At 39.1% G+C, this 14,954-nt stretch overlaps 1 protein-coding gene and 2 pseudogenes across 1 annotated transcript; 2 read left to right on the top strand and 1 right to left on the bottom strand.

The window, feature by feature from the left end:
• Nucleotides 1-2,266: 2,266 nt before the first annotated feature.
• LOC111347546 (uncharacterized) lies at nucleotides 2,267-2,860 on the top strand. The gene has a single exon (XM_022954776.1). The coding sequence runs from the start codon at nucleotides 2,267-2,269 to the stop codon at nucleotides 2,858-2,860; it is 594 nt and encodes a 197-aa protein (XP_022810511.1).
• Nucleotides 2,861-7,096: 4,236 nt separating this feature from the next.
• LOC148726629 (uncharacterized) lies at nucleotides 7,097-14,100 on the top strand (annotated as a pseudogene).
• Nucleotides 9,949-10,974, bottom strand: LOC148726630 (uncharacterized; annotated as a pseudogene).
• Nucleotides 14,101-14,954: the final 854 nt, after the last annotated feature.

The following is a 14,954-nucleotide window of genomic DNA, read 5'->3' as shown; positions in this document are numbered from 1 at the left end:
CGCGGAGATGAAAATTATGGTTTCCTTTCTCCTTTTTTCCTTTCTCCCACAACATTCATTCACTACATCGGATATAATATGCATTTGATTATTTTTGGGTGGAAAAATTTCAACGTCCAAATTTTTTTCAAAACTTAACGAAGACCGATAAAATATCTGATCATTTGGAGAAAACCATATCTAGTGATAAGAAATAAATTAAAATACAACTCGTGAACTTTACTTTAGAACTGAATAAAGGTGCTCCTTCCCTCGGAAATTTTGTATTATAGTAAACTATTAATCGTGTAGGTTGAAAGTAGGTTTTTCTGAAAATCAAAATTTAAGCTTCGCCGACCGGAAGGAACACCGCAAAAGCTTGCGCCAATTACTGCGGGCCCAGTAAACCCACCCATCCCACCCCAGGGGAGGACATCCATCACACAGTAATCTCGTGCGTGGGAAATTAACGTCTCCTGCCCCTAACCCTACAGGAGACGTGACCTCCATTTATTCGTCCCTATCCGAGAAGACTAGAATATCTAACCATTTCTTGATGTTATAAAAAGGTAGCAAATTCTTCTCAATTATTTTAAGACCCTGAGTGTTGGTCCGGCCGGGGCTCAAACCCTGGACCTCCCGCACAACATTCCAGCGCTCTATCCATTGAGCCAACCGGGAGGCGGTTAAAAATGTCCTTTAGAGGAGAATAATTGCAATACGATCTACGTTACAGAGATAGTTTCATTTTCTATTAGATTTTATGAAATCAGTTATAGGTGTGGAATCATATCCTTAGAGTAGAAGGATGTAGCGATTGAATCAAGATACCTACCAAGTTATTCTTCCCAATCATGTATAAATTACCTTCTTAATTGAAACAGATTTCTTTTAACAAAAAAGAAAACGTCGTTCCTGATCGAAATTCAATTTACGAACTTGCTCTTAATCGCGTGATGATCATTTCATGTTCAAAACTTAAAAGCAGATCATTTGCCCAGCGACTTACATGCAATTAAAAAATTCAGATGCATGGCGACTCAGCGAAAAAGGCCTCGATTTCCTTCAATTTCAAGGAAATGTCAATATTTGATATAAATCAGAAACACGACAAGATGACCTAGTATGAATCTGACCAATCGCTGAGAAGAAACTTAATATACTTTCGAGCTCAAAATTAAACAGATAAAAGCATAGTCATTTGAGGAAGCAGACAAGGAAATGCAGCGAGTGTCTTCTTTAGAACATTAGCTGTTGAGGTCGACGGGATCAGCTTAAATTGGACAGAAAACAAATGTTTAAATGCTTTATAGAAGACAAATAGATAAATTGAAATACCATTTTTCCTAAATCGTATTGTAAATATCCTCTGCGAGTACTGTTCTTTTCCTTCGTCTTTAATGATATTTTGTCAGAATTGATATCGCTTGTGTGGAAATTATTTAAATCATAGTCTATGTGGTTTTACTTTTCAGAGCGACATACCTGATGCTATCAGTCAATTAGTTTTAAATAACTATGCATGTATTCAAAGTGTTTTACGATGCATTAAAATTACAACTTCCCGTTTCGTTAATTAAATCTTTTGGCTGACATTTTCTTGGGAGACACATTTTTTAAGACTTTAATAACCCACACAACACCATGAAGGAGATTTGATGGTAAAAGAAATTGGAAACAACCGATTATTAGTTATTCCATGAGCGGGCATTGAATATCAGATAATAAATATCCAATGAACTGCGTAGCGCAGAGTTCGCTTTAACCAAATTCATATCCAGTAAATGCAAATGCATACTTTTCTTTAAATTAATAACTCGATATTGGTCGGTTTCAGTCACGTGACAGTTATTTTTATGCGCTGCCATGTTTTTGCACCTTGTGGAACGTAAACAATTCGAATTAAGATGGTTTTATGCTTGATTTTTGGCTGCGGAACGAAAAGTGGAAGAGATGAAGGTGCTCAGCTTTCAAAATTTCCTGAAGTAATAACTAACGAAGGGGAAGAAGCAAGAAAATTGTCAGAATTGAGAAGAGAACGATGGATTTCGGCGATAAGTAGAGACGACTTGACAGAATCACATAAAAAAAGATGGTCGCGTCTGCGGGAAGCATTTTGTTTCGGGTAAAGCAGCGAACAGGTGGGATAAGTTCAATGTAGATTGGGTGCCATCGTTATGCTTAGGACATGGCAAAAAACTCTCTGAAAAAAACCTAGATGATTGTTACGGATTGTAGACTGACACCATTAATTGTTTGGCCTGATCGTGCTGACCTTTGGAGAACAATGCCCCAATATTTTCAACTTTCTTTTGGAAACAGAGCTACTGTAATCATAGATTGTTTTGAGGTGCTTACCAACAGACCATCAAACCTCTATAATCGAGCACAAACTTATTCTTCTTACAAAAGTCAAAGAACTGTTAAAATTCTTATTCGGATCACTCCTCAAGGAAGCATATCCTTTGTGTCTCAAGCTTGGGGAGGGAGAACCCCTGATAAACATCTCACAGATAACTGTGGGATACTAAATAAACTTATAACAGGAGATTTAGTCATGGCAGATCGTGGGTTCACTATCCATGAAAGTGTTTTAATGCAAAGAGCAGAGTTAGTGATCTCTGCTTTTACTAAAGGTAGGGATCAGCTAGATCCAATAGACGTCGAAAAAACAAGGGGTATAGCGAACGTGCGAATTCATGTTCAACGTGTAATTGGACTCCTTCAGCGAAAGTACACTATCCTCTCAAGCATTCTTCCAATAGAGTTCTTGGCATGTGATAAAAGAAATGAAGAGAATGCCAAGCCAATGATAGACAGAATTATTACCGTTAATTCTGCTCTAACAAATTTGAGCCCAGGCATTGTACCACTTGATTGATTACTGCATGTTATGCACCAGTCAATTGAAAACACCCTCAACCCCCCACCTACAATTAGGGAGTGCAGGTAAATCTAACAACTGTTGACTGAGGAGCTAATGTAGCATTAATACCATCAATCCCCAGGGGGAGTTAAAATTGTCAAAATTTTCCAGGGGGGAGTTCCAGTCGACTGACGCATTTTATTGACACAGCAAAGACACATAAGTTTTAATAACTATTTATTAAAATTTGGATACCAGAATTTATTTAAAATATCTATGTAACAACCAGTTTCTCACAATTTGTATTTGCCATTTATTCCACTGTTCTGATTGAATGATTACCCATGTAAATAGTGCCTAAATAAGAACTAGTGTGATTTCCTTATGACTGTGAAAAAATTACTAATAGTCAGTGTTTATTAGTGTCTAATAGTCATATTCAAACAAAAGAAAACAAATTTGTCTTATCAATGATTGAGAAGGTAGGGCAGGGTTTGTGTGACAAGCTGATTTACTTTGTGAGGCACCTATTCTGCCTGCTCGGGGTTTGAAGAAATTTATACCCTTTCCTTGTTTAATTGTGTCTCTCTCTCAACTTGATCAATGTTCTCTTTAGTATTGTCAAGCTTTATGGACATGCAGACTTTAAGTAATTCTGGATATGATAGCTCTAAGTATTTTTTGTCAAAAAGATCTGTAACAGTAGTGATGTGCCGACTTGACTTGACGTAGCTTTCAGTATAAGGTTGAACAAGACTTAGTACAACAGGCTTTATTTTGCATTCACTCAACTCACTAAAAAGAACGTCCATATCTCCCTGAGTAGGTACTGGAACTGATTTATCTTTGATTTTAGATTTCTTATTTTCTTCATAAAATTGTTCACAATCATCATTCATGAGATTCTCAATATTTTCATCAAGTTCAGACTTAAGTTTCTTAGCAGATTTGAAATTTATATCTCTCACCCTTGCATATTCAACATCTTGAACAAAAGGGGGAAGAATGCATTGGCATTTCATTTGTGTGAAAGTAAGTTTTTCGTGGATCTTTGTCCGAGAGTCAAGGTAATACAAAACACAAGCAATGTGAGAACACGATTCAGCAAGACCAGCTTTGCAACCCAAGCAATGGGCTCCAATAATGACTCCTCTTTCTTCGGAGATAATCCACACAGTTATCAATGTGTCATTCATTCGCTGTGAATGACGAACTTTCGCAAGGACGACAAATTTCTCCGAGGTCTTGTGACCTTGAACACTAGTGACAAAACCGTTAACCAGCTGGTTAAAAGCTTCCAGACTTCGGAAATTTTTAAATTGATCCTTCGTATAGTAACTTGTTTCGAGAACCAAATACGTCAATATGTCTGCAGATTCGACGAGAGGTAGACAATCGGGATCGAAGTTCTTCCCCTTTATCAATATTGGATCGATACCAATACACTCGATTTTCTCTAAATAACGCTGTTTTAATGCCTCATCAAGCTTCTTTGCGTAGTCAGACAACGGTGTAGACGGTTCTTGGTCCGGGAATTGACTTTTATCTGTTGTATTTTCGCCGGAATCCATGATAATCGTGAGCTAAACTACTAATATCATAGCTTTGGCATAGATTTACATGTCCTCAGAGGTGCACAAACATGGCGGGCGCAATAATGTGTGACGTCACACGAAATCGATCTATTGAGGTGGGTGCTCATAAAATTTGTTTTTATATTTAAAGTTCCGAGGTGATACGACTACCAAAACGGTAAAATAATCACGTGACAGTTGCATTGTCTTACGACCGCAGCTGAATGAAGATCCAGGCAGTTTATAATGTGAACATTTTCACAAAATGCAGTAGTTTTAAATCCGAAAAAACTTTCCAGGTTGCTATCGCCATTGCGTACTTCATTGTTTATAGTAATTTTTAAATTTTTCTAAAATAATTGCACCATGGGATATAAGCCTCGAATGCATTACTGGCTGTTTCAGGTTCTTATCACGTACTTTTTAACAATGCGCTCAAGTACTGTCACTCCACCGAAACACTACGTGATGACCAAGAAATTGGTTTTGACAATTGTGCTCAGGGTTTGGATCATTTCTACGCTTTGTGCTGTCATTTTTTTTGTTTGGCAGTGAGTCTATGATTCACGCATTCATAGCAATGTTCAGAGCGATAACTCATGGGAAGCGATCACCGTTGGTTCAGAATAACATGCCACGGAAGTGTATCTTGGTTTTCGCAGCCGTGGCGATCATATTTAAATGCTATTCCTCAGTTTCCAGATTTTATCATATTCTATTTCTTAGCATGAGAATCCAAATTTATTCCAATGTCATTCGATACATCACATCTTTCGCCAACCCTCTGCTCTACACGTTTTCCAAAAGCGACCTCTGGTCTTGCTTGCGAAGAACACAGAAAACCAATCTTTCTGCACAAAAAGTCAAACCCAGTCTCCTAAACTCACTGACCGATTACGGTCAAGATCAACTGTCAACAACAGAAGGTTGGCGTCACTCGAAAGCAAAAGGACACGGAGAATGAATCGCGATGAAAACGTGATTTTTGGTGAGGAGGCATTTCATACAAGCCATGTTTAACTGCTTGCTGGCATTGCTGCTTGCTGCTTGCTGGCAAGCTAGCTGAAGTTATAGTTTTTGTTAAGCTTTAGTGTTTATTTAATTGTTTTTTTTTTTATTATTTATTTAGAGATTTACCATAGGTAGGTGTAGAAACAATAGGACTCTAAGTCCCCTACTAGGTTTTTATACCCTGGAAACCCAACCCCACCCATCCCACCCCAGGGGAGGACATCCAACACACAGTGATCTCGGGCGTGGGAAAATAACGTCTCCTACCTCTAACCCTCCAGGAGACGGGACCTACGGTTTATTCGTCCTTATCCGAGAAGACTAGAATGTCTATCCATTTCCTGATATTATGGAAAGGTAGCACATTCTCCTCAGTAATTTTAAGACCTTGAGTTTTGGTCTGGCTGGGGCTCGAACCTCGACCTCCCGCTCAACAGTCCGGCGCTCCATCCATTGCGCTAACCGGAAGGCGGTCATATCAATCTAATATAAAATTCGCTGCAACTTATATAAGAAATAGTAAAATAATATCAGAAACCCATGTGCTCCGAGCTAAAAAATAAGACATAAAACGTGGCGAAAGCATTCGAGTGTCGTGCATATGGCAAACATGTGTGAGAATATCGACTTGGTATTACATAACGAAAGCGACATTAGCAGCGCGGTTCTCATTAGAAAAACATGATTTTGAGAAGTTTCATGCTGGATCATATTGTGGCTCATTTCCTATGTTCTGAATCATTTTTCATAGTTGTAGATTAAGGAAATCAGAATTTATGCGAAAAATTTGAACCAGTGCAAATAATGCACATATGTGGTCAAAGTATTTTCATTGCATTGCTATAGCACATGTAATTTACCACAAAATACTAATGAAACTTATTAGAAAAAAGAAAAAATTATGGAAGCGAGTGAAGGCTGGTGGATCACCTGACTTATTTTTGAAATTCAAGGAAATGAGGAAAATTACGAAGAAGCATATCCATTTGAGCTATATTTATAAGTAAATTACCACAACCAAATGTTTAAAAATGCAACGTATGTATGACTGATTCTAAGTTTCCATATCATTCTATCTAATTACTGTTGATTTCTTTTTCTCTTTTATTTTAAATATTTTAATAAAGGTATGCTTGCTGTGAAAATTAGGAGGCTTAAAATTTCAAAAATATACTCTCCAAATTATAATGTTGTTTAGTTTCCCTGGCCTGCCAGTCCAACTACAGTCATCTCAGATAATAGTCTACTTAGTCATAAACACATTGAAAAGTACTGTTACATGCATATATATACTTCTTTTAAGTTTACCTCGATTGCCTGGATTTTCGGTGGGAAGCACTGTGAGAGAAAACCTGGGGCATTCATCAATGGAAAAGTCAAACTCGTGGTCACTTGAGTTAGAGTGAAAATCTTCTGAGTACGTTACATTAGGTTCATCTATTGATGAAAGAGAAATTGTGATTAAACACAGCAGCGACTTATATCAGCACACGAAAACATCACACAATACTTCGAGTATGACATAAGGTTTACATTGATGCATACCTTTAACTATCATAAAATCACTCATCATGATGACACCTTGGCTTTACAGCGAGACCTAGACAAGCTAGGCCAATGGGCTAATAGGTGGCAGATGCTGTTCAATCCTTCTAAATGCTACAAAATGTCTGTTTTCCGTAGTAGATCCCCGGTTGTTAAAGGCTACACTCTTTACAACCAAACCCTGGTATCTGTTCGACAACATCATTATTTAGGTGTTTTGCTGTCTAGTGATCTGCGGTGGAATACTCATGTGGACAATATTGCTAAAAAGGGGAACTCTTCACTTGCGTTTGTGAAAAGGAACTTGTATGCCTGCTCTGAAGAAACTAAACGTGCAGCTTATGTATCACTTGTCAGGCCACATTTAGAGTATGCGTCTGCAGTATGGGATCCTTATAGACAGAATCAAGTGGAGAAACTAGAAGCTATCCAAAGTCGCGCAGTGAGATTTATTAAACATGATTATAGCTATAACACTAGCGTGTCCAATTTGAAGAAATCCCTATCTTTGGATTTACTAAGCGAGAGAAGAAAATCCCATCGTTTACAAATTTTCCATAAATCTGTGAACAATAGTATTGCTTTGCCTATCCCATCTTATTATCAATTGTCTATTAGGAAAACTAGAAATTGCTCGACGAATTCATTTATTCAACCACCTGTACATCATGACTACTACAAGTATAGTTTCTTTCCGAGAACTATAAAGGACTGGAACTGTTTATCACCTGGAACTAGATCACTTAATTATTCAGCTTTTTGCAGTACAAAATTTTTCTAAGTTTAAGCATAGCTATATTGTTAATTACATATTTTATTTATTTATTATTTTTATTAGCTATGTTTATATTTTTATATTTTTATTCTTTTATCTCTTCTTGATGTGTAATAGCGTTGAAGAGTAATAAAGTAGATGTAGATGTAGAGAACTACTGGTTTTGCCTTCCTTCGTTTTTGCGCGTTGTAAGTCCGGATTGAGACCAAGCGATCACAGCGATCGCACAATCGCTTCTTAGATTTCGAACTTTGTATATTAATATCATCTGCAGATGGCTTGGCGTCCATTTTACCTTCCTCTAAAGATGTAGGTCAGCAATATGTTCAAAAGCGAATCATTTCCATTCTTTTCTAAAGGCCCGGCTACATAGTTGTGGCGGCCGACTTTAACAAGGGCTTTTGGCGGGAAATTCACATTTCGTGCACGGCGGTACCATAAGTCAGAGTGTCAAGAGTGTGCTTTTAATGCTTCTGGTCTGATTTCGCAAACATGTCCCGAGAGTCTACCTCGATAAATCTCAGCACTTCAGGAAATTTTTACTCCATCGCCTCAACTCCGACAAGTTCAGACCGTCCGGGCTCGAGGTCAAGCCCAGCTAGCCATAGATTTTATCGATCTTCGTCAGTTCTGCTAATCGTTCTAGCTCCGCCTCCAGACCATTGTCCTCAAGAGAAAGTCGAGAAACGATGCAGCAGGTAATTGCTGGTCTTACAGCTTGCCAAAGAACCGTAGAGAAACTACAAGAGTTTGTGCAGAGCTCAAACGAGCGGATCGAAGAGCTGACTGACAAAGTTAATGCTCTTGAGAGCGAACTGATGACCGATCACGTTCTGGAAGCTAATCAGTCAACCAGTGGTGGTGGCCGCGGAGCAAAGAGAAAGAGAAGTACATCATCACTCGTCGTTCAAGTAAGTATGCTTTTTTTATCATTTGGCTACATATAGGTATATATGGCGATCAGTGTTCGTCAGGATGCGCACATGCTAGCAATTAGTATCGTAGGTTGCGATATAAGTCTTAAAAAACCTTTGACGTTTAACATATATGATGTCACCATTAATTCAAAGTAAATGAGACGATCTCAGTACTCGAGTGACATTTAGAGTGCAATTATACCAAAATTACAGTATATACAGTAAATTCAAACTTTTAAACCGTTAAGGTTCAAAAATAAGGGCATTCAGCTTCGTTACCCACAATGAGGTGAGAAATTTTTGGGGAGGAGTTTAAAAGGTGCCGACTCTTTAAAGTGCTACTGCCACCAAAAATGCACCTTTTCTTTTCTCCTCAGAGGTTGAAAGTACTTACCCTAAGTAACAAATTTGCCAAATCTTAAGGCAAAACTCCATCGAGAAATAATTTTATTTTCCCTGTAGATTCGCGATCTAAACGGCCGCCATTCTTCGAACTACAGAACTCCGCGCGAAGAAGAAGAAACTGGGTCGAGGACGGAAGTGACGTCAACGACTTAGCAAACGTGGCTAATTTGGTATGCCGAGAGAGAGTTGTTTTTCTGGTTCCGCAGGAAAGAAAGAGTAAAATTCGAAAGAACTGTTCCCCGGCTTTCTTTTCCGTATTTATTGTAAAGGCCTGCCTTCGCGACGTTGTGTTGTGCAAGGATGCAGTAATGTTTCCGATATCTCGGCCGGAATTTCCATCCATAAGTCGCCGATCGACAAGACGTTTCGCGCGAAATGGAAGCTTTCGTTGACACACATCGTGCACATTTCAATCCAGATGGTCGCTTCGCTGTTTGTTCTGACCACTTTTCGCTAGATTCCTTTGAAAGGTCAGTCCATGTGGATGGCGCCGTTAGAAGGCTAAAGAAAGGTTCCTTTCCAACCATTTGGAAAAAACCTCGGAAACAGAGATCGAGGAAACTCTTTCGAAGCGAGCTCGTCGCATGGTGAGTAGCACTGAACTTATTTGGCTCTCCCCACATAGAGCGGGATATCTCACGTTGCGTGATTCCTTTTTGCTACCCTAGTAATGTTACTCATGTTCATGTGACTTATAAATCCGTTTTTTTACTTTTACTTATAGGCAATCAAAGAAATTCTGCATGAAAATGTTGCCTCCACCTCTGGGTAACAAGAAATGCACACCCTTCCTGTAAGGGACAGTGGCAACTCAATGCAGGTTTAAGCATGAAAATCATTCACAAACATTATTTTCTTTGTATCGCATTGTCAGCATTATTTCCCTCCTTGACCGCGAAGTACACGGTATGATTTACCCGCTTTCGCTTTGAGGTTCAAAGAAGCAACCTCGAGAACCCACCGGTTTAGGCACACATCTCGGAAACCGGGATGGAGGGTAATACATCGATCCTGTAGGTCCAATTGGTCCATCACCTCGCCGACGCGATCGATTTCTTTGTAGCAAATATATTCCTCTGGCTTAATATGGCCTCCAGAGAACAGAAAGAACATTTACATCTATCAAGCGCAACAACTGTTCCATGAGCTTCTCGCAATATTCTACATTCAAATAGTAAGTTACCTTGGAGAAGTACAAGACATGTTATCCGGCTGAAAACACGATAAGAAGTCTTACGGGTACAAAACACGAAAATAAATGAGATACGAGCAGGAGGAAAGTAAATTTACAGCTGTAAGAGTAATGCATACCATGTACTAACACTTGTGTCACCAGTGCGACGGCGTCGGTATTCCTGTTGTTCCTCTTCTTCACTCGCAGAACTTTCTTTGTACCCTGCGACCTCTTCTTCGGTCGCAACGGGCTCTAAACTGTCAGCGTGAAGATATCCTTCGCCATTATCGTCTGATGGATCTTCAGTGAAGGAGAAGTTTAACTCCGAATCGTCGTCGGAAGAAACAGAAGGAGAATTTGAGCGTGAAGACGTGCCGAATACTGCGTGTTTCCCTCTGTTGTTTTGTTGTTGTTCGCGTGGCGAAGTGAGTCAATGACGTCACAACTAAAACCGCTGTAGTTATTTTCGCGGGCTGTCCTGTGTGTTATTCGAGCAATGGCGGAAGAATATTTAAAGTCTTCTCGGCGCTGTTTTTAGGGAATAACGTCGTCAAATTTGAGAAACTTACGCTTATTCTTATAGTTTAGGGTCTAAATGTGAAGTTAACACCAGAAAATTGGGAAAATAAAATGCAAAAATTTCGTCGCAGTAGCACTTTAACTTTGTCTTGGCGGTACCGCCAAACTATGCTACATCTATTCAAAAAAGGTAGTTTGCGATGCCTCATTCGATAGAACAAGGGTAACACTTTTTTCATCATTCAATTAATGCTTGAGATTACAGCTTTAATTTTCAGTTCTACAGCTTTTTAGAATTGGTTGTCTTGTCTTAGAAGGAAGTTTACAAGCTCCACAACAGCAGAGATGTCGCCAATCAGTACAAGGGAAAGGAAATGTGAGTGTTTTACAAACATTTCAAACATTTTTCAAAGAGCCTATCTTTTTGTGAATTACCGTCTTTTCGTCCAGAAGTCTTTTCGTCCAAGTCTTTTCGTCCAAAAGTATTTTCTCTAAGTCTGTTCGTTTACTTGTTAAGTCTTTTCCCGAAGCAAATAAATAACTTTTAGAAGGCTAGATAAGGCTACAGAAAAAACTTGTTGCGAGCCATTCACGTAGTGATGTTACACTTCGTTTCCCTTTTACGCTCAATAGACGCTTAACAACAAGCCTAATATTCCCATTTCTTTCGCGTGAAATAATTAAACGGCAAGCAAATTTTTACTTTTGCCACTATTTAATAAAGTATATTGCGTTACAACTTCATTCGTTCTCTGTGTATTTATCGTAAAATTCATGACGTTGAATTCGTAAACGAAGATTGGTGACTAAAGGTATCGGTACCAAAATGGCGGCGGCTCGCAACAAGTTCTTTCTATAGCCTTATCTAGCCTTCTAAAAGTTATTTATTTGCTTCGAGAAAAGACTTCACAAGTAAACGAACAGACTTAGGTGAAAACACTTTTAGACGAAAAGACTTGGACGAAAATAGTTTTGGACGAAAAGACTCTCGGACGAAAAGACCGGACACCCTTTTTGTCGAGGGTAGAGGGCTCGAGGGTTTCATGTCGAGGGCGAGGTTACCTTTGTAAAATGATTTTGGGGGAAGTAGAAGAGAGTCCAGCGCCTTGTTACGTGTGAAGTCTAAACACATCTGTCTACCTTTCATTGTGGTCGACTCTCGCATTGGCGTCCTCGGTCAATTTAACGCTATTTGGCTCAGCTTTTCTATTGCAAAATCAGCCATTGGTTATTAACTTGCAATTGTTATTAGATAACCAGCAAAGAGGAATTCCAGTATTGTTGCTTTCTAACCATCCTTACGGCATCTAAACTAGATTGCGCGATCAGAATTAAGTATTTGCTGATAAACTGGAAACATGATATCAGTTTGATCAGTACATCGTTTACAGTGTCCACGTACAAAAGAATTTTATCTCAAGGTAGTTTCAAGATCATTCAGTAATTTACTTGTAGCCCGTATACGGCTTCAGCAGTTGCAAGCACTTCTAGAAATTGGACAGAAGTAAAAGGGGGAGAGGTTGGAAGACTAGATTCCTTAAATCGTCTCCCCAAGAGGAATACTATTCACATTTTTATTTGAATAAAGGCTGATAGTTTCGAAAGAAACTGTTTGGGGCTGCGTCGGTGGGAGTAACGAAATAATTTGGATATATCAACAAAAGTTGAAATGGTAAATTGGCCACCGTAATGATTACAAAAGCTGACGTTTCGAGCGTTAGCCCTTCGTCGGAGCGAATAGAGGAATTGTGGGTTGTGTGTGCTTTTAAAGGCAGAAAATGGAGCTACGTTATGGTGGGTGCATGGCATTTTTATTTGACCATGATTACTTGCAACCCAGGTTAACTTCACCTCACAAAATGTAATATTATCCCAGTCACTTTAGGGTCAGTAGTCCTCACAACAAGAAGGTAACACAGTTAATTGTGGAAGAACTCTGTCGCCGCGGTGGATTCCCCAGAGCTGCGGTCGAAAGTAACTGATCATGACCTATGCATCTCCAGCAAAACCGTAACAAGTTTGAGAGATCAATAATATTCTGCACTTTTAAAAATAGGGTCTCCATAAAACTAATAAACTCATTGTTTCTCCGCAGAAACAGCCAAAAAATATCACGAGCACATCCGCAGATGTGTATTAGGAAAGATCACGGAGGAAGTCAAAATGAAGAATAGAAAAACCTCAGAAAAGAGAGGGTAACTTTTTTCCGTTTTGCTCTCCGTTCGACCAAGGAAATCGAGCGAAGTTAACGAGTCAGCCGTGACTGTTGCGAGCTTTTCGTTTGAAAAAGCCCTTCTATCGGCAGTAGAAAATAATGTGGTCATCTTTCACGGCATACCTCACCGGTGTATTTAATCAAATTTCCATAACTTCAAGCTCCGTCTGAAATTAAACTAAGTTATCCTTATAAAATTGTACAAAGGTCAACTTTTTTTCATAGAAATACGGAAGAAGAAAGAGTGACCTCAAGGGTGAAAAGGAGACCCTCGCTTAGGCTTACCAAGGAGCACATGTCAACGGACGATGATGCCACCAACAGTGAAGAGGAAGGGGGCTGGATTTCAAGGCCCCCTAGACACCGAAGTCACGTGCTGAATAACTTCTTTAGAAAGTAAGTAATGCTCACATGCACTCTCTAAGTTAAGATACGACGTTGAAACACCTGGATCGTGAAAGCTAACAATCAAAATAAGAGCGGGTGGTTTTTGAACACGCCGCTAAAGAAAATTCCGTCAAGTAAAAAAAACTTTATTTATATGAGATTTTATATATTTTTTTTTCTACATGCTTGATGAAAGAAGCCAAAGGGCAGAAAGCTCTGTTAACGAGAGGTGGCAGCGAACGAATTCAAAAGTAGGGGAGGAGGCCCATAAATAGCCACCAGTTGGTACGCCCAAGTGGGTTCTCAATGACGGGTGGAGGGCCCATCTAAAGCAAGTAGAAGAGGAGGAGCCGGCACAGAGGTATGTTAAATATTTAATGCACTTGACTATTGAAAAAGGTGTTAATATCAAAAATATTGAAGACACCTCTTCATGTGTATCTTCCATCGAAAGCAAAAAAATGGTTATTTAGTAATCATGGCCTCCATTCTAGAATTAAATTTTGGAGTTGGATTGGAAGTTATTCACATGACTGATGCATGAAATGACCAAGACCTATAGGAGGATTTACTGTGCATTCTAGCTAATAACGCTTTCGATTAAACTGTTAATGCTTCAACGAACTAACCACATTTTTCTGTATCGTCTACAGATGAAGCGGACGACTCGGGGGACGAGCAAGAAGACAGACACGAGGAAGGCATCTCAGAAGAAGAGATAGAGATTCTGTAGCTCACCGCAAGTTTTTCGAAAATTGCCTTCAAGTTTCGTTTCTTTTTCTTTTGTTAATCTTCAATTTGCCGGAGTTCCTCATGAGAACCATGCGCGCGCATGGTGCCGCTAAATTTAAAACAAATAATTTCATGAAAATAATATCATGAAAACTTGCTTCTTTAATTTGTGTCATAAAATGCATTTATCTCAATTCAACACTCTATACTCCTTTCTGGGTTCCAAGGTTCAATGAATTTCTCTGTTTTTTTTTTTTAATATTTCGATATCATTACGTCGATGCTCTGCTCGGCCGGCATGCAATAAATCCAAACGTTAACACAAATATATCAATTCGTATACCCCGTAAATATTCCCAGAATTCATTCGTCTTTAAGTCGTCTCCGATATGTGTATACGCTGCTTTGTATCCTTAGCTATAAGGAATTCAACATGAAGTATAAGAACCCGTATATCTGCCGAGTATGCATACCAGTATATCGCAAGCCACACACAGTATTCATGATGTATAAGGGCATGAATATAATGAATTCAACATGAAGTATAAGAACCCGTATGTCTGCCGAGTATACATACTAGTATATCGCATGCCACACACAGTATTTATGATGTACAAGGCCATGAATCCTGATATATAAGAAATTATACCACCCGTGCATACTGTCCTGGTATTTTCTTAGCATACCCTGACGCGTATTGATCATTGTACGGACCTTACACCTCCTTATATTTACCGTACCCAATTGAGTATACTGACTGTATACGCCCCAAGGAAGGGTCCTGATACAGAGTATATTATGCAGTGCAACTACTTAGGACCACACTCGTCGACTCGCATATGCAAGATTGCAACA

This window comes from Stylophora pistillata, chromosome 7, assembly GCF_964205215.1.
Source record: "Stylophora pistillata chromosome 7, jaStyPist1.2, whole genome shotgun sequence".
NCBI classification, from domain to species: Eukaryota; Metazoa; Cnidaria; class Anthozoa; order Scleractinia; family Pocilloporidae; genus Stylophora; species Stylophora pistillata.
Note: the sequence above shows the minus strand (reverse complement) of the source record. Positions and strands in the feature narration are given on the sequence as shown.